Raw genomic sequence first — 21,154 nt, 5'->3', positions numbered from 1 at the left:
TGCCCCTACCCTCATGGTCCGAGGGACAGGATTCAGGCTGGGGCCGGTGCTGGTGTGGTGTCTGGATAGCCCTGGTGTTCCACTCCCGAGTGCATTTATTGCATGCCGGGTAGTGGTGGGCGTCCCTTTGGGCTCCGTGGTGGGTGGGGAGCCAGGGCACTGAACCATTTAAAAACTCCATGAATCCTGATAAATTTACTTCTTCAGGGGTCCCAACTCAGTCCCTATCTGAAAATACAGACAGAGAGGCAGATAGTATTATTGCTACAAAGAGGCAGCGAACTGAAATATCATCAGGGCCTGTCACAAGATTTTTAATTATACACTCTACCACTGAAAAACCGATTGGCAAAATGTCACCCTTCTTTATACAGAAAGGATTAGATGGGTTAGCAGGGTCACCCAAATCAGTTAAGAGGCTCCGTTCTGGAGACCTCTTAATTGAAACCAAAACTGACAGACCATCTGAGCAGCTACTCCGTGCAACATCAATCGGAGGAGTACCCATAACAGTGATACCACATAGAACAGTAAATTCATCGAGAGGTGTCATTTCATAGTGGGACCTTCTCAACATAACCGAGGAGGAAATCTGCTTAGAATTGAAACCACAGGGAGTTATTGCCGTTAAGAGAATTAATGCGCGTAGGGATGGGAAACTTGTTAAAACCAGGAGCATTATCCTGACTTTTAACTCGCCCAAACCTCCTGATGAGATTAAAGCTGGCTACATCAACTGTTCAGTGCGTCCATATGTTCCGAACCCTTTACGGTGTTTTAAATGCCATGAAAGTATGGACATTCTCAAATGGCCTGCTGTGGAGTCCTTGCATGCGCTCGTTGTGGTGCAAAGGACCACGAAACAACAGCATGTTCAGCTGCAAAACCCACCTGCATTAACTGTGAGGGAGAACACCCAGCCTACTCACGAGCATGCCAGAGGTGGAAAGAAGAAAAAGAAATTCAATGGCTGAAGGCAGAGCTAAATATATCATACCAGGAGGCAAGGAAATCGGTGAAACCCCTGAATATCAACAAACCTACCTACGCCCAGAAGGTAGCAGGGAGATGTTCCATTGGAACTCAGACTGATATGACCATTCCTCCAAAAGAATCATTCACTCCCATCGCACGTTATCTCTTAAGTCCTCAAAAACCTGCACAGAAAGACCAATTAGTTGCCACTCCTATATCGGTACCTCCTAATGCTCCACAAGTAACAAAGCAATTGCGAAAGAAAAGAATAAGAAAGGTGAAGTACCCCCTAGTTCTCAAGAAAACATAGATGTCGAGCAGAAGGAGATATCTGAAGATTCAGTTTTGGAGCTCTTTGCTGAGGAGGAAATGGACACTGGTCAGCGTCCGTACTTCCCCAGGAAGGATAAAGCCAAAACTGAAAAAGGTAAGCCCTCAGCACCTCGGAAGCTGCCTGATGGACCCACCAAGCCAAAATAATGGCTAAATTCCTACAGTGGAACTGTCGTGGATTCCGGCAAAACAATGATGACATCAAGGCCCTTCTGCAAAAGCATGAGCCAGTCTGCTTTTGCTCACAAGAGACATACCTGAAGGCAAATGAAAACCCTTCGATTCGTAACACTACTGTCATTCGAAAGGACAGAACTGGGGATGGACCTGCTCATGGGGATATTGCTATAATTCTGGGCAACCATACCCCATATCAAACTATTGCGCTCACCACCAACATAGAAGCAGTAGCGGTTCGCCTTACGGTAGGGTTCTTAATAACAGTCTGCTCAGTTTATTTGCCACCTGGGGCTGATATCTCCCAGAGAGATCGTGATGATCTTATTTCAATGGACATAACACCCTGTGGGGTAGTGCAAACGTTAATGGAAGGGGACGTGTCATAGAGCATATGCTCAATGACAATGACCTATCCCTTCTAAATGTGGGAACTAACACCTTTTTCCACATGCCTACCCGTACGTTCTCTGCTATTGACTTCTCTATATGCTCCCCCTCTCTCCTTCCTTCAATCACTTGGGAGGTAGAGGAGAATCTTTATGGAAGTGATCACTTCCCCATGATAACCAGCCTACTTAAAGGGACGCCATGCTCACCTTTTAGGTTACTGCGATGGAAGATTGATCAGGCTGGCTGGAACACCTTTCAACACCTGGTAGACTTTAACATCAGTACAGTACAGTCAGCCTATCAATGACGCATCACAGAAAGAATTGTCCATGCAGCTGCAGCTACAATTCCGAAAACATCTACCCGGTTTCCGCCATTTCCAAAACTTTGGTGGAATACTGAATGCACAGCAGCAAAAAAGGCACAAAATAAAGCTTGGGGGATATTCCGACGATATCCTCCTACAGCCAATCTCTTAGCCTTCAAATGTGCACGTGCGAAAGCACGATATATTCGTCGTCAGAGCCAAAAGGAATCGTGGGTCCGCTTTACATCCACTATTACTCAGTCAACCAGCAGTAAAGCTATCCGGGACAAAATCCAGAAAATGAAGGGTAAATATACATCGCACCCTTAATTGGTCCTGGAGTATAATGGATGCGTTATTGCAGATCCAACTGCAATAGCTAATGTATTTGGGGAGACCTTTTCTGCCATCTCGTCAACATCTGCTTACTCCCCAGAATTTCTGGTCTCGAAAGATAAATTTGAAAAGCAGCCAATTAACTTTAAATCTAAAAGGTCTCATCCCTATAATGGGCCCTTTACCATGGAAGAGTTAGAAACAGCTCTAACTCTTACCAAGGCAAGTGCTGCTGGACTAGATCTTATCCATTATGATGTGATCAAACATCTGTCTGCAACATCCATGGACCAACTGCTTTTTCTATATAACAGAATATTTCAAGAAGAGCAGTTTCTGGATTCCTGGCATAAGGCAGTCGTGCTTGCCTTTCCTAACCTAGGAAAGGATCCTAAAATCCCAACGAACTACTGTCCTATTGCTCTGACTAGCTGTCTGTGCAAAATTCTGGAGAGAATGGTCAATGCCCGCCTTATTTGGTATTTGGAGGCTAATTGCTTCCTCTCCAGATTTCAGTGCAGCTTCCGTAGGAATAGGTCAACTTTGGACCATTTAATCAGGCTCGAAACTTCCATTTGAGATACCTTTTTAAAACGAGAACACCTGGTGTCAGTGTTCTTCAATATGGAAAAAGCGTATGACACAACTTGGAGATTTGGAATTTTAAAAGACCTCTACAGCATCGGCCTTAGAGGTAATCTCCCCAATTTTATTAAAAACTTTTTATGTCACCGTTCTTTCCAAGTCCGTGTAGGATCTACTCTCTCTCGCTCTTTTAGTCAAGAGGAGGGAGTACCTCAAGGATCTGTTTTAAGTGTTACGCTTTTTGCCATTAAAGTGAATTCCATCACAGAACAACTTCCTCCAACTGTAAACTGTGCCCTCTATGTTGACGATTTTAGCATATTCTGTCATTCCGGCAACATCAGGGTAATTCAGATGCAACTGCAACGTGCCATTAACCATTTGAACTCATGGGCAACGAATAACGGGTTCAGGTTCTCTCCACAAAAGACTGTTTGCATGCATTTTTGCAGAAAGCGCAATCTTCACCCTGAACCTGAACTGAGGCTTGGACAAAATGCTATCCCAGTAGTACCTGAGATTAGATTTTTGGGGCTTATATTCGATAAAAAGTTGACCTTTCTAGAACACATCCGTCAACTATGTACGAAGTGCACAAGAGGCTTGAATATCCTACGTGCAATCTCCTCACATTCTTGGGGCCCTGACCGATGTACCCTTTTGCGCCTCTATCGTGCACTCATACGATCTAAGTTAGATTATGGGTGCCAGGCATACGCATCCTCTAGACTCAGCGTACTCCGATGGTTGGATTCCATCCACCATCAGGCGATCCGTATTGCCACTGGAGCATTTCGAACTTCTCCTGTTCATAGCCTCTATGTCGAAGCGAACGAGCCCTCGTTATCACTTTGCAGGAAACAGTTGTCCCTACAGTATGCTTTGAAACTGAAATACCTGCCAGACCATCTGACGTGTACACCCGTTTTTGAGCCACGTTGGGAAAATTTGTACAACATTCGCCAGACTGCCAATCAACCATTCGGTATTCGTATCCAAAGGCTACTCAATGATTTGAACATCACATTAGACAATGTTGCCCCATCACCAGGGCAACCTTTTCCACCCTGGCATGCTTGTGTCCCAAACTGCAACTTCTCCTTTAACAATTGGAGAAAGGACAATACTTCATACACCGTCTACCTGCAGCTCTTTTTAGCTGAGCGCGCGGAACATGCTGATTTCTTGCCCATCTATACAGATGGCTCGAGGTCAGACATGTCTGTTGGATCTGCAGCTGTTTTGCCAGACACCACGGTATCTGAGCAGATCTCCAACGAATGCAGTGTGTTCACTGCAGAGCTGCATGCAGTTGAGCTAGCCTTAGATCGTATACAAACCACCCACCACAGAAAATATATTATATATACCGATTCTCTGAGTTCATTGCCGGCTTTATCATCGATGAGGTTCAACTCTCATCCTGTCCTGACCCGGATACAGCAGAAGCTGCACTTCCTTGCACAATTCAAATTTGATGTTCGTTTCTGCTGGACTTCAGGAAATGATTTGGCAGACACTGCAGCCAAATCAGCGAACCTATTTAACTCTTGCCTGTTAGTCCCCTATACAGACTACAGGCCAGTAATTCGAAAGAAACTGGTATCCCAATGGCAACACTCATGCCATGGACAGACTACAAACAAGTTATATGAGATTAAGCCTATAATTGAACATTGGCAGTTTAGTCTGTGCAGGAACCGAAAAGAGGAAGTTGTTCTATCTCGGCTCCACATAGGACATTGTCACTTGACACATTGCTATCTGCTGAGGGCAGACGATCGTCCTATGTGTAGAAATTGTGACACCATTTTAACAGTCCGTCATATTTTAATTGAATGTCCGTCCTTTTATAATGACTGCCGTTTTTATGTTTTAGCCATCTGTCTGAACCTTATACACTCAGATAGATTTTATCGGACAATGAAAACGTGTCAGCTATTCTTAAGTTTTTACAACTTATTAATCTAGATAATTCTATCTAGAATATTTTTATCGTTTTATGCTATATGAACATTTTATATCATATATTCTTTTACAATTATATACAAATAATTTTAATTTTATAGTTTTATATTCTACACCTTTTTGACTTGGCGTATTATAGCCTTAGATGCTAATGTGCCATAAAACTCTAAAACAAACAAACAAACAAATCTGCGATGCAACACAGTGGCCCAGCTAACCACCCAGTACAACGTAAGAACAGTAAGACCAGTATCCACATGGACTATGTGGCAGACATTAGGTTGTATAGGGTATAACAACACCTGTCATAGATATCTATGCTTGCTACATGACACAAGGAACTGTGCCTTGAATGGATATGTCAGCACCAACGTTAGACCACTGACATGTGGAAATCTGTTGCCTGGACTGATGAATCCCACTTCTAACTCTATCGTGCTGATGGTCGTATCTGCATTTAGAGAAAGCAACACGAGGCCATTGCACCTGGATGCACTGTTGGTGTTTGGCAGGATGGAGGCGGTAGTGTTATGGTTTGGGGACTGTTTTCATGGCATGCCCTGAGTTCTCTGATTGCGAGTATCACTGTATGAATGTGATAAATGTAGTATTAACATAATAATAATGCCATCATTGATGAAATTTATTAATGCCATGCTGAACAATGCACACAAAAGACAATAAGTAATGTAGCAGCAAGGAGAAAATGGGTGAACAGTATTGAATTAAAAAATAAAAAAAGAGCCGAGGAGAGCATGTGAATGCAACCATAATTGCTTAGATGCTAAATTTTAAAGAGCAGCCTATCTACCTTCAAAGGCGTGAGTGAAATGTAAAAGAAACATCACTTGCAGTGGGAAGGCCCGGAGTGCCAAGCAATAGCAACCTAGTGATCTTTTGTGCCATATATAGAGTGCTCTTTCTCAGCGAATAAGTTATATTTATTTTTGAGTGTCTTTTCTTCCTGTTTTACTCAAGTGATTCTTTACTTAAAAGCTTTCAAGTAACAGTCCAGAAAGGAAATTCACCTTTCTTTCCTTATATATATATATATATATATATTTATTTATTTAATCCGTACTAACCCAACTAACGTCCTCACCCGCTTGGTCACTGGTGGCACAACTCCTGTCTCCGTGTGGCGGGGCCAGTAACCTGGGAGAAGAAAGTTACTCTCCCAAGGCTAAAAGGAGCAAAGATGGACTTAAATAATTTTCCTCCTTTAGAGCCATCAAGCTCAAGGTCAGAAATGTCCAATTAAAATGACTCAAACCACCCTAAAAGACTTCGAAGAGAAGCAGAGTGTTCTAACCTCCCTAACTTTCTGGTGATACATTCTCTGTCTACTCAGCTTGTGGGCAAGTTATCGCCATTTATGATCCAAAAATATTTGGAATCTATTGCGGGATCACCAAAAATGGTGAAGAGACTACAATCAGGAGACCTCCTGGTTGAAACAGGAGGTCTCCTGATTGTCTCCACCACCAAACATTCTGAGTGGCTATTAACATGTTTACTGCCGACTACGAGTTAATTCGTATTTGGTGATCTGGCCCAGGACGCCACATACGAGTTAACTCGGACTGGTATGACTGTCCATTCAGGCACAGCTACGAGTATATTTGTAGCAAATATGTGCAACTGATGGATAGTGGGCTTCTGGGATAAGAATGGAAAATCAACCATGGCATCAGAAAACAGAATTTATTCACAAAAGATTATATTTTATTCACACAAAAAGCTAGCTTCTCTTGGCACACTGGACAATAATAGCGTATTCCACGGCATTTGTTATTTCTTGTACATACTCGATACAGCTTAGTCGGGTGTGTTTTTTTTTTCAGTTGGTGGTATAGCCAACTGAAATTCTAAATAATGAATTTTACGTTTTGACCTAATCTTCTTTGAAACATTTAGAATTTTTTCTCCAATCAAAGATTGAATGTAACTTTTCCGTCAAGTTACGGGTTCCACCATAAAATGTCCAAAATTCAGAGAAACCTGTAACTTGATGGAAAAGGATGTATGCTTTATGCCTATATATTGCTATAATATGTAATGCAATATTTTTCAATCATCTGATGGTTTTTCCTAGCACTGAATAATATGAGAGCATTTGATCCGATCAGTCTATGAACCAGAACCGTACAACTCGTCAAAAAGCTCTTCTTATCCATGTAAGAAGAGCATGAAAAAAAAAAAACACACATAATAAAGTGCTAGATACAAAGTACACGACAAAGTCTTTGTCACTGCAGCGGATTTATGCACAGCACTGACTCATACAGCGAATTCTGCAAGTTATAACACGTCTGATTTAATTGAGTTAACTAGTAGTTGGCGCCCGCGAAGAATTTCCTATTACATATGGCAACTACGAGATAATTCGTGAGGCTTTTTTTTACAGCAATAAGTTTTTTTTACGAGTTTTGGTGATGAATATATATTATAATTTTGGTTTTGAATCATTTAACACGCCTAACTCAAATTAGTGTCGAAGACCAGTTTACCCAAATAAGCCTTAGCAGTCAACGTGTTAAAGACAAAAACATTTGGTGGGTTGCCAGTATCTGTTACTTCCCACAATACTTTAAATTTATTGAAAGGCATCATCACAGAGTGGGACCTACTTTTGGTGACTGAGGAGGAATTAGTCCAAGAACTTAGTAATCAGAAGGTAATCAGTGTGAAGTGCATAATGATTAAAAAAGATGGAAATCTTGTACCAATTTGATCCATCATTTTAACCTTCAGCACTCCTGATTTAACATCCACTGTAAAAGCTGGCTATTTAAACTGCCAGATTTGGCCGTATATCCTGAATCCTCTTCGCTGTTTTAAATGCCAGAAATATGGCCATTCTCAGCAAGCATGCAGAGGCGATGCCATCTGTCCTATATGTGGCTCGAAGGACCGTACACAAGCAGATTGCTCGGTCTCAACCCCCATGTATCCCAACTGCAAAGGAAATCATCTTGCGTTTTCTAAATCATGTGATATGTGGAAAACTGGAAAGAAAATTCAGAGATACAAAATAGAACATAAAATAACATATCCTGAAGCATGCAGACAAATTATATTGACCATGCCCAGTCTATCCTATGCTTCTCGCACCAAAAGCTATCTTTCAGCTGCAGCTCAAGCAGATGTGTCAATACCACCGAACACCTTTTTGGCAAATTGGGTTAAAGAAACCTTATCAGCCTCCAGAAAAGATACTCCTAAACCTAAAACCAGCAAAGCTACAAACACTCCAATTAGTATCCGAACTGATACTCCAACAGTCTTGCAGGACACTCAAAGAATGAAAACTACTAAAGATTGTAAGAAAGCTGAACCACAGACCAATGGCATGGAAGTGGATGTACACCTGGATTACGAGGAACTCATCCTAGAATTGCATGCCAATGACACTATGGATACCGATCATCCCACATTCCCAAAAAAGAGACCGAAAAAAAATGCCCCGCATCCAAAAAACAGCCATATGAATCATCCTCAGGTAAACCTAAATAATGCATAACATTATACAGTGGAATTGCAGAGGACTAAGCAGTCATTCTGATGACTTACTGGATTTAATAGCTCAATTCAACCCCATAGCTGTATGCTTACAGGAAACATCCTTGTCACCCCAAGTTTTGCCAAAATTCTCGAGTTATATGATGTACAGATGAGATAGAAATTTGGAGTCTCCTGCACATCCAGTTAAGAACAAATCTAGAAACTGTGGCTACTTGTATTGCAGTTGGTACATCAGTTACCCTTGTTGCCGTTTATATTCCACTATCTCTACTTCCCCATTCAGAACTTGACAGCCTAATTACACAACTCCCATCTCCAATTTGTCTTTTTAGCGACTTTAATGGACACCATCCATTGTGGGGGTCCGCTACAATGGACAGAAGAGGCAAATTAATTGAAGAATTTATAAATAATAGTGATCTTAATTTACTAAACTCTGGCTCTCCTACTTATATCCACCTACCTAGGTCCTGTAGGTAGGTGGCTCTCCTACTTATATCCACCTACCTACAGGATCTATTTCTGCAGTTGACTTCTCAATTTGCTCTCCATCTTTCCAATTCTGACATTGTCAGTATTATCCGATCCCTTTAACAGTGACCACTTTCCAATTATTTGCCCAATACAAATAGCGGTAACTCAAAATTCTGAGCAAAGATCCAGTTGGAAGTTTAGTAAGGTGAACTGGGATGGCTATTCTGCCCAAATGTTCTTAGACAGAATGTCCAACAGAAACATATTGATGATGTAACTACTTACATCACCAATCAGATTCTGACTGCAGCAAATGCTTTCATTCCAAAATCTAAGACATATCGCGCTCACAGAAATCGTGGAATGCAGAGTTCTCTATTGCCAAACAAACAGGAGAAAAACTGTGCATGGAATAATTTCCGGAAGTGTCCTACTTCTACTAACTTAATTGCTTATAAAAGGCTTAAAGCAAAAGCAAGGCAAATTAGAAGGAAAGCAAAACGTGATTTGTGGATTGCTTTTGCATCGATCATCACAAATGACACTGACACACGGATCATTTGGAGAAGGATACAGGTGCTAAATGGCAAATATATTCAGCTGCCTTTTCTGATACTTCATTGGAAAGGGAAAGACATAGCTGCTCCTGAAGAAGTTGCCAATGTATTTGCAAAATCTTTTGCCACTATCTCTGCTTCTGCTTCCTATGCATCCTCCTTCCAGAGTATTAAAGATGGTGCAGAATGGTATAAAATTAGGTTCTCGGCGTGCCACTCCTTTCCATACAACCAACCCTTTACATTAATGAACTGAAAGAATCATTAACTAGATCTCCAAACAGTGCTTCAGGGCCAGATGGTGTTTATTACATTATGCTGAAGCATTTACATGAAGAGGACTTGTGCACCCTGTTGATTTTCTACAATTGGATTTTCTCTGAAAATGCCTATTCTTCTTCCTGGCGCCATTCATTCATTATTGCCCTACCAAAACTAGGCAAAGGTCCTTCCCTGGTTCAAAATTATAGGCCAATATCTCTTTCGAGCTGCGTAAGGAAAATTTTCGAAAGGATGGTTCATACAATACTCACTTACATCCTGGAGTCACAGAATCTCCTTCCAGACCATCAGTACGGATTTCGGAAGAACAGATCAATGCTAGATATGCTTACCAAAGCTGAATCTCATATTTGCAATGCCTTTGTCACGAGACAACATCTAGTCATGGTCAACTTAGATCTTGAAAAGGCATTCAGCACTACTTGGTGTCGTGGTATTATACTTGGCGTCGTGGGATCCTCTGGTTGCCTGTAGTGGGAATCGTGTCCTACATTTCTATGAATAAAGAATTTTATTATTATAATGGATTTTTACCCTCTAGGTCTAAGTGGACAATTGCCTGAAATAATTCAAAATTTCTTGCAACTTTGGTATTTTCAGGTCTGATATAAAAACATACTGTCTACATCTCACATTCAAGAGGAAGGCATACCACAGGGTTTAATACTTAGTCCAACACTATTTGCATTTGAGTTAGCAATATGACACAGAACATCCCAAAAACAATTGAAACTTACATGTATGCAGACGATCTTACCATTTCTTGTCAGTCTAAAAGCATGAACACTATCGAATGGCAGCTCCAACTAGCCATAACCAAAATAGAATCCTGGACTTCACAGAATGGTTATCGACTGTCAGAAAATAAATGCACTGCCACTCACTTCTGCAAGCTACAGGCTCTACATCTGGATCCTGAACTAGAAATAAACAAAACTCCAATCCCACTTGTTAATACCGTTAGATTGAGTTCACAGTTTCAGCATTTCTTATTAAGTTGTTTGGACCTAACTACTAAACGAAACTGTTAGGTATTTCTTTTGGTCTGGGTGCGCCTTGAAAAAATTACTGAGACATTAAAGGCGCCGTGAACCGAGAAACTTTGGGAACCTCTGACATAAAATACACAATGAAGAAATTACTGTTGTGGAAATATTTGAAGAGTGTTGACTTTCTCTTTTCATCAATCAATTTCCGATAGCCGACAACAATCTTCTCTGGGCCCTGGCGAAATAAATATCGCAGAGAACATCAAACCTTTTGTTTGAGGTTCTATGCGATACGAAAGATTTCATCTAATTCTTTTACCGTTATCTCCTTCGCGGTAACATTTTTCATCTGGCTCATTTAAAATTTTGAATTTTTAAATGCAAGTCTGCATTGACTTTATTAGCAGGAGACAAACACGTCTTCCGATGGTTAATGGAACACACCGAGGCGGGCAACAGGCAAACGTTTGTTTATTGACCGTACGACTCGCGGTTAGCTTAACGCGCGATTCAAATCTTTTTCAACTATTGCATAAAACAAAAAAGATCGCGTTAATTGGAAATTTGCATCGTGTAAAGTGGTATCATTTTTCAAATAACGTTAACTGAATATCACGTTAATCGAACTCGCGTTATGCGAGGCCTAGCTGTAATGAAGATTTTTTTGGTACCAAGTTTGCCAGTAAATTAGATGCTACAGTTAGAGCAAAAGTTAAAGAAAAATTCAAATTATACTTCCAAGACAAAGAATGACCGAAATATAAAGCTTTAATAGAAGTAGTGGAGAAATTTAAAATGATTGATAAACTGAGTTTGAACATAGATATTTGTTTGACGAAGTTCCAACTCTCCAAAGCAACTTTGGATCTATTTTAAGCACTGAAAGTTTTAAGAACTGCTTAAGTGGGGCAAGCAAATGGCACCTCATTTTGAAAAGCACTAGTTTCAAATTTATAAATATTTTCGAAGTGGTGTCCTATGCTTTGTTGATTCAACCCCAGGGGCTCATATCTGGTGAGTATGGGCTTGGCACACCCAGGGTCCTGAGCTGGATATCATCATTCTTCTCTTCCTTGGTGATTTCCCTTCTACTTCTGACTCTCTCTCAGGGTAATTCAGAAAATTTTTTTTTTTTTTGGCTGGTGCAGCATAAGTCTCAGGCTTCCTTGCACCATATAGCTATTAATAATAATAATAATAAAATAATAATTTCTTGGACTGATATTGGACACTAAGCTCACATCACTCATTTAAGAACTACTTGTCTAAAGCATATGAATATACTTCGGTCAGTCTTGTCCATGTCATGGGGAGCTGATTGGTATACCTTACTACACCTGTACAAGTCCCTAATCTGTTCACGCATGGATTATGGTTCTCCAGTATATGACTCTGCTAGGGTAAGTGCATTAGAATGACTGAACATCATACAGCATTGTGCTCTGAGGACAGCCCTAGGAGCTTACAGGACTTCTCCAGTCCAAAGCCTTTATGTTGAGGCATGTGATCTTCCATTACATCTTCGCAGAAAAATATTGTTGTCTCAATATGCTGTTAAGATCCAAAGTCTTCCTTTCCATCCTAGTTGGGAGTACTTATATAATACCCTGTGGAATTCCTTTTATGAAAGTAAGCCACATGAAAACCGACCTGTGTTGCTCAGGTCGGTTTTACTTGCATACTTGGAATGTTAATCTGACATATCTGAGGACACCACTCCTCCTTATACCACCTTGGTTACATTTTCATGCCTCTCTTGATGAATTCTTTCTCTGATCTGGAAAGAATGTTTTAGCTTCTGCTAATATCAGACAGTTGCATGCAGCCTATGCCAACCTCAACAGCAATTCCTGTGCAGTATACACTGACGGATCAAAAACTGAAAATGCCATAGGTGCTGCAGCAGTTTTCCTGTCATTTACCATTACAGCCTCGTTACCACCCACATTCAGTATCTTCACTGCTGAGCTGTATGCCATAAAGCTTGAACAGATTGTTGAATGCTCCATTTCATCAGCCCTAATCTATGCATAAGTACACACGCCTTGAGTGACTGGGGGTTCAAGCCCGTGACTGCTAAATATGGTACTGTTTCTTCTATTCTGTCTATCTTTTGAACTCCTGACTGTTTGGTATAAACAGAAAATTTTTTAATATACCGACTCTCTCAGTGCAGTCTTTGCTGTGAGGGAGAATTTCTCTGCCTGTCATCCTACATTGAAAACTATTCACTGTCAGTTACTCTCGTGCAAAGAGTCCAATCAATCAGTAATCAATTTGTTGGGTACTGGGTCATTCAGGAATTATGGGAAATGAATGCTGATCTTGCCGCTAAAAGTCCTCTTACCACATTCTCACAGCGCTTTCAGATTCCATATACAGATTACAAGACTGTAATTTGTAAGGCATGTTATGAAAATTGGTCACAAATCTGGTGAAGTAATACCAGCAACAAACTTTACCAGATCAAACAAAAACCAGAGTTGTGGCTGTCTGGATTCAGACGAAACAGACGAGAAGTGATATTGGCAAGACTCAGAATTGGGCATACTCATATTACACACTTGTTTTTATTATTGGAAGAAGACCCACCACAGAGCACATCCTGTCAGACACAACTTACAGTTCACCACTTTCTTGTAGACTGTCCTCTTTACTCATAAATCTGTTCTAGCACCTTTTGGTCATTCAGCAAATTAAACGAATCCCAGATTTTATCTCATCTCATATTCTTGGAAATCATGCAAACACAGAAGAACTGTTAACATACTTGAATCGTACAGGTATATGGATATAAGAAATAAACTATAAATTGACACAATTTGGCCTTAGTAGCCCTTGTGTATTAAACTTAACAACAACAGCAGTGGGTAGTGATGTTTGTGAAGTATACAAAACTGCACAATTAATGATTCCTGGAATTTAGTCTCATTTTTTCTTTCCCAAAGCAAAAAAATCAAGAGGTTGGAGGGTTATATCCAGGTTTATTCCCTCTTGATGCCAAAAAAAAAAAGTAAAATAAGTGGGAAATCTAAATGACAGTGCTGTAGACATTAAAAAATGCACGTCACTTCATAGGATTGAATATGGGACCAGAAGAAAAGAGTGTTAAAAGTAGGATAGTGCTTATTATAATCATCAGTGTTATAACATGCATTTACTGGTAGTAGAACTTACCCTGTTCTTGCTGACAATTTTGCCACTTGTTAGGAGAAGCCTGCATTCAAGTCTTGTCGATGACTAGAGGAATTCCTTAGAGTTGGGAGACGTCTGCATTCAATTCTTGTCGATGACTAGAGGAATTCCTAATCCCTGATGAATAGTACTTTCTTAGGGAAAGTATTATTTTTTAGCTGGAGTTCGCTGATATCAGGCCGAGGGTAACACGTTTTTTCAGCCCACACAATGTGCATATCAGCCCATGAACACATTTGTATGGACATAATGCACAATGGCACATTATGGTCTAAATTTAAAAAGAAAGAAAGAAAGAAAAGAAAAGAGATGCTCTCACTCACATGCTATCTATTAGATGAAAAACCAGTAAGTACCCTCTCATGATCCATATCGGGAAAGGATATAATTCCATTTCTAAATTTTAAGAAATATGCTAGTGACATCTCTCTGATGCTAAGCAACTGATGAAAGGTTAAAGAATAAGTTTTGTGGTTTAAAAAAGCAAAAAATGATAATCAGTATCATTGCCAGGATGTGCAATTGTATTTGGTGGCTGGGGTGCACAATTGGTTAGCATTAGTAGAGGCATACGATGCAAGAAAGCAAGATTATGCAGCAGCAGTAGCCAAAAAAAAAAAAAAAAAAACACTTCTCATTTTGCCCCTCCATTCGTTCCAAATGCCTGTCCAGCTCAGCCTTAAATTTATTTAAGCTATCAACTTCCACAACAAAAGATGGAACTCTGTTTCACCAATCAATTACCCACTGGCTAAAGGCAAATTTCCACACATCTATTCTACATCTATCTTTCCTCAATTTCCAACTATGCCCACTCAGGTTCTTAATCTGAGCAAGAGGAAGAATCCCATCAGAATTCAGCTTGCTCAACCCATTCAAGGCCTTATGCACCTCAATCAGATCATCTCGCAGGTGCCTACTCTCCAGGCACTGCTGTTTGCAGAACTTAAGCCTTTCTTGGTAAGAGCACCCCTTTATTCATCCTCACTAATCTTGTTGATCTTCTTTGTACTCATTCTAGCAACTCTACATCCTTCCTAAAATGAGGCCTCCAGACCTGTACACAGTACTCTAGGTGTGGCCTGACCATTGCATTGTACAATGAGATAATCTCCTTCCTGTTCCTGCTAGCAAAATTCCTATATATCATTGACAAGACTCCATGACCTGCCCTGGCAGCCCATGTGTACTGCTCAGCGAACTACATATTTGACTGCACAATTACCCCCCAAGGTCTTTTCACTTTCCACTTCCCTGAGTGTAGTACCACACAGTTGCCATGTTTCTCTTTGGTTATTGCTACCCATATGCAGTACTTGGTATTTGTCAATGTTAAACTTCAGTTGTCACTTCTCAGCCCATTTGCCTAACTTATCTAGATCCAGTTGGAGTAACAACCCTGCCAACCTTTGTATCATCTGAAAACTTGGACATTAAACCTGATATACCTTCATCAATATAATTGATAAATATACAAAACAACAATGGACCCAACACCAAACCCTGGGGAACTCCAATAATAACATTTGACCACGAAGAGCAGTCTCCATTGATTAGCACTCTCTGTCGTCTCCCACTCAACCATCCCTTTATCCATTTTAGCAACTTACCTTTAATACCATACCTCTCCAATTTGTACAGCAGTCTTCCATGTGCAACAGTATCAAAAGCTTTCCTGAAATCCAAATATATGATATCAAAATTATTTTTGGCATTCAGTTCCTTTGTGACCACATCATAGTATCCAATCAAATTAGTCAGACAAGACCTCCATTTTTGTCTAGATGATCCTGCAATGCTTCTTTAACCAGTTATTCCATTATTTTCCCCAGAACATAAGTTAAACTAACAGGTCTATAGTTACTCGTGTCACCTTTTGAATCCCCTTTGTGAATTGATGATACATTTGCACACCTCCAGTCCATGGGGACCTCCCCTGAGTCCAAGGAAGCTCTCATAATTATGGCTAATGGTTTGCTTACTTCCTTTGCTGCTTCCTTTAATATAACTGGATAGATCCTGTCCACCCCAGGTGCCTTATGTTTAACTTCAACAATTTTTCCTCCACTTTGCTCTCAGTTATTACAAAATCACTTAGGTCCCTGTTAGAGTTTGATAAACTTCTGGCATTGCCCTCATTGAATAACTCCTCATGTGTGAATGTTGATGCAGAATACTCATTCAGTTTATCAGCTATCTGAGCATGATCATCAATAGTCAACCCATCTATGTTAAGTGGTCCAATCTGATTCATCTCTTTCCTTCTAGAGTTTACATAAGTAAAGAACTCTTTGCTGTTTTTCTTTGCATCCTTTGCCAAAGATTTCTCATAATCTGCCTTCGCCTGCCTAACTTCATTTGTGACTTGATTACAGGCAACCTTATATCTGTCATAGGCTTCTGTGTCACCTGATAATTTATATGCATCCCAAAAATTTTTCTTCTCTGCCACGAGCCTCATTAATTCATTTGATATCCATTTAGGCCTGAACCTTGAACAGTATTTCTTAGTTGGAATGAAAAGCCTAGTAGCCTCCAAGATTAAGTCCCTGAAGTCTTCCCATTTAGAATTCAACGTTGGAAACATCACCAGTTGATCCCATTGTACAGAATTTAAAAACTGCTAGAGACCCCCTGTAGTCACCTTTACAAAAGCAAAAGCTCTTCCCTTTAGCCTTGATGGTAGTTACATCTTTAAGTAATTCCCATATCAGTACATTGTGATCACTGTCACCCAGTGGTTCCTTTATCTTCAAATTCTTAATGCATGAAGAATCACTGCTGATAATGAGATCAAGAGTATTACTCCCTCTGGTTGCCTCTCGAACATACTGCTGTAGAAAATAGTCATCCCATAAATCCAGAAAAGTCTTGCTAGCATGTGAGTGACCAACCCACAAATTTCAGCCAATATCTGGAAAGTTAAAATCCCCCATTACAAGATATTCTGATTTACTGGCCAATCTATTTCTCTGCACAACTGTTCATTGTCATCAGAGTCATTAGGCCTATAACCTACTCCTAATCTCATTTTCCCTTTCCCAGTGTTTATGTCACGCCAAACTGACTGAACATTGCACTGTACACCCGTGTCAACTGAATGCACTTACTTAGATTTTATGTGTTCCTTAACTAACAGCATAATCCCTCCTCCCTTCCTACCCTGTCTGTCCTTTCTGTAAATATTGTACTTCCCAAATTCCAATTCCGCACTGCTTATATCTGTGTGACACCACATCTCTGATATCCAACAATATCTGCCTTTGATGTCTTGACTAGCACTTCGAACTCATCAAATTTATTAACTAAACTTCTGGCATTGGTGTACATGCAAGTATACATGCACCTGTTTCTACTCTTAGTTACCCTAACACAATCCTTGTATTTATTTGTTCCAGTTTGACTCCCAACAGCTCAACAGTGGTTTTAGGGACTCCCCTTCTTTGTCAGGGCTTGGATCTATTACATTTAGCCTCCTTCCCTATTTCCATGAATTTTGAGTTACACTTTAAGGCAGAAATAAATGGACCATGCAGATCACACCAGACCATTAGCATCTTACAAGTGAATAGTTAAAATAGATTTACACTGATGCAGTATTAAAAAAGCAATAAATGGTTTTATGATTTATAATGCTCTTTATTCTGTTTTATTCATTTAGTAAGTGCAAAAACAAGCAAAGCTTGCTTAATTTTCTTAACTTCAAAGAATTAGTATTACAATATCTGACTTTCCTGATTGACTTTATTGGGTAATCAGAGTTCTTGGCTATTTTGCTAATGATATTTATTAAAAATTTAAAAAAAAAAAAAAAAAAGGGTGGAATTCCATGTTTTGTTTTTAGTATCTATGGATTTGTGTATAAAGAAAATGTAGAAAACTAATATATTTAATAAATTATTGTTTAATTTTCTTCCACGAACAACTAGCTGCTTTTTTAAAAAATTTGCCCGAATTCTGAATTATCTCCTATATATGCTCTTTTATTTTTTAAAAGGTCCATTCTTTCAAATGGATCACTGTACTTCAGTAGTGTGTATCACACAAGAACAGAGAGGCCAGATGAAGGTGTATATCAGTGTGTTGCTACTATTAAAAATATTGGAACAATAGTCAGCCGATCTGCAAAACTTCAGGTTGCATGTAAGTAGTAATCAAATTTATTTATGAAAATTTCCTTGTGTGTTTTGTTATTAAACATCAGTATTTTTGGAAGTATTTTTTTTTTTTTTTTTATGTAAACCCCAAACATGAGAGGTATTAGAACCTATAGTACTTAGTACCGTGCTTGGGTTGGAGGTTGACAAGACGAAAGAAGATACTTGTTGACATTGGACTTGAACTTCTGCAGACTGTAATTTTCAGGAAATACGTATGAAGGAAGTTTGTTCCAGAAAAACGGCAGTGGAATGAATAAACGAGGAAGATGAAAAGTTGGTTCTGTGAGTTTGAAGTTGGACAGTAAATGGACGTTGGCTGGTGGTGACGTGTTCGGACTGTTTTGAAAGAGAGAGTGGGAATTATAGAAGCCAATTCAGAAGAACAGTGCCCATGGAAGTATCTGTAGAAGAGGCATGCAGCAGAAACAGTACGTCTATGAGACAGTGAGTGGAGAGACTCTGTTAGAGATGAATCATTAATTAACCTAACTGTCCTCTTCTGAATGGAATCAAGCAGCCTGAGAAAGGTTTTGGGGGCACCACCCTAGATGTGGGAACAATATTCCATGGCAGGGCAGATTTGTAATTTATATAGAGTGAGCAGCTATTTGGAAGAAAAGTAATGCCGAGAGCGAAAGAGAAAACCAAGTTTTTTAGATGCAGAAGAAGCAATATTTGTAATGTGCTTGTGCCAAGAGAGATTAGAAGTCAAGGTAATCCCCAAAAGAGATATATCATTTTGCCTAGAAATCGGAGTGTCACTAGAGGTAAACATAGGAGCAGAATAATCCTTTTTGCGAGATATAAGACAAGACTGAGTTTTAGAAGGGTTGAAATCAACTAAGTTGTCTTTGCCCCACTGGAGAATTAGCTGGAGATCAGCATTTAAGGAATTGGTAGCAGATTTTCAAGAAGTTGAAGCTGATTGAGCAGGGCAAGGTTTCTCAAAATGGAACATTGAATGCAATGTGCTATCATCGGCAAAACTATGGATAGGATTTCAAGTCAATGGAAGAAAGTCATTAATATACAAGAGGAAAAGAGTGGGGGAAAGAACTGAACCTTGGGGGTCACCGGCATTAGTGGAGAAGTTAGAAGACAGAGAGCCATCTACCATCACCCTCAGTGAGCGATCAGAGAGAAAACTGGATAACGAATTACTAAAAACAGTTGGCAAACCATAAGATGAAAGCTTGTTTAGAAGACTTTTATGCCAAACACGATCGAAAGCCTTTGAGATGTCAAGAGCAACTACTTGTGTTTCACCGAACCTTTCCATTGAATTAGTCCATAAATGGGCAACAAAACCAGAATATCACCAGTGAATCGACACTGACGGAATCCATACTGGCGATCGTTGATCAGATGGAAGGTTTCTAGGTAGTTTAAGAGTTGGCGGTTAATTGATTTCTCCATTACTTTAGAAAGAGTAGAAGTAATTGCAATGGGACGATAATTGGATGGGAGAGATTTGTCACCCTTTTTAGGAACTAGCTGGATATGAGCAAATTTCCAAGCAGAAGGAAAAACACCTTTGGAATAAGAAAGTGAAAAAAGGCGGCAAAGAATAGGAGTAAGTTCAGGAGCACAGGTTTTGAGAACAAGTGGAGAAATACCATCAGGACCTGGACCTTTCTTAGCATCAAGTTTCATCAAAATCCTTCTGACATCCTTTTGACGGAAGACCACAGGAGGCATTGAATGGAACGTATTGGGAATGGTTGGAGGTGTTTTACCAAGATCATTAATACGTGAGTTGGAAGAAAAATGGGATGCTAGCAGGTCAGCTTTATCCTTGGCTGAAGTGACGACAAAACCATCTGGTTTGGACAGAGGTGGGAGTAGAGATGGGCAAAAGTTGCTGCCAATAGCTTTGGCAAGAGACCAGAATGCCTGGCTACCATTAGAGCAAGAAGCAAGTTTTCTACTCTTAGCTTGTTCAAACTCTAGTTTGGACTGATTAATAACTGCTTTACAATTGTTGCGAGCTTCGGTGTAGGCAGAAAATGAAATTGTAGGCAGAAAATGAAATTGAAGAATTAGAAAGAAGCCAATTACGATATGCAACATTCTTCTCTTGAACAGCCTTAGCACATTTATTGGAAAACCAAGGTTTAGATAAAGGACGAGATTTTAAAGTGGAGTGTGGGATAAAGGATTCCATTCCTGCAAGAATAATTTCACTGACACGATCTGAGCAAACATTGACATTTTTGAAAGTTTTGAAACAGTAATCCAACCAAGGAAATGAAGAAAAGAAGTCTCGCAGGTCATCCCATTTTGCATTCTTGTAATGCCAAACAACACGAGGTTGAGAATAGCCATGAGATAAAGGTTCCATTGGAGAAGAGATAATCATCAAGTTGTGATCTGAAGTGCCTAAAGGACCTCTCACTTCAACCGTGTAATTAGAAGGGTTGTTAGTGAGAAAAATATCAAGCGTATTGCCTGTATGATTAGGATTGTCCGGTATTCTTGTAGGTAAATGAACAATCTGTGCAAGGTCATTAGTAATTGCAAAAGCCTCAGCATCTTGACCAGCTGGGTCGGTGTGACTAGAAAACGGAAGCCAGCTGGAGTTGTGAACATTAAAATCACCAAAGAAAATTACCTCACTGTTAGGAAAGTTGGACTGGAGAAAGTCAAGTTGCAAAGAGAGGAAGTCAAAGAGCTCCAAGTGATAGTGGAGTTGAGAGAATGGTAGATACAACAGATGAATTTGACCCAATGAGGTAGAGAGATTTTAAGCCAGAGAAGATGAAAGAGAGGAGATTCCAAATTGCCAAGTCTCTGACAGGGAATATCAGAATGGACAAATGCATAAGTACCACCTTTGAACCTTTGAGGCGAAAGAGAAGAGAGAGTCTATTGTTGGCAAAGAGTGAGGGCATCTGAGAT

At 39.9% G+C, this 21,154-nt stretch overlaps 1 protein-coding gene across 3 annotated transcripts in view; it reads left to right on the top strand.

Annotated features, from left to right (window-relative positions):
* fra (neogenin protein frazzled) overlaps positions 1-21,154 on the top strand; it is a 442,642-nt gene that overhangs the window by 130,529 nt on the left and 290,959 nt on the right. For all 3 annotated transcript variants that reach the window (XM_090381703.1, XM_090381704.1, XM_090381702.1), the window contains exon 3: positions 18,094-18,239. In XM_090381703.1, coding sequence (XP_090237829.1) covers positions 18,094-18,239 — 146 coding nt within the window. The remainder of the gene's footprint in view (positions 1-18,093; positions 18,240-21,154) is intronic.

This window comes from Mastigoproctus giganteus, chromosome 9, assembly GCF_048544385.1.
Source record: "Mastigoproctus giganteus isolate SK-2022 chromosome 9, ASM4854438v1, whole genome shotgun sequence".
Classification (NCBI taxonomy): domain Eukaryota; kingdom Metazoa; phylum Arthropoda; class Arachnida; order Uropygi; family Thelyphonidae; genus Mastigoproctus; species Mastigoproctus giganteus.
Note: the sequence above shows the minus strand (reverse complement) of the source record. Positions and strands in the feature narration are given on the sequence as shown.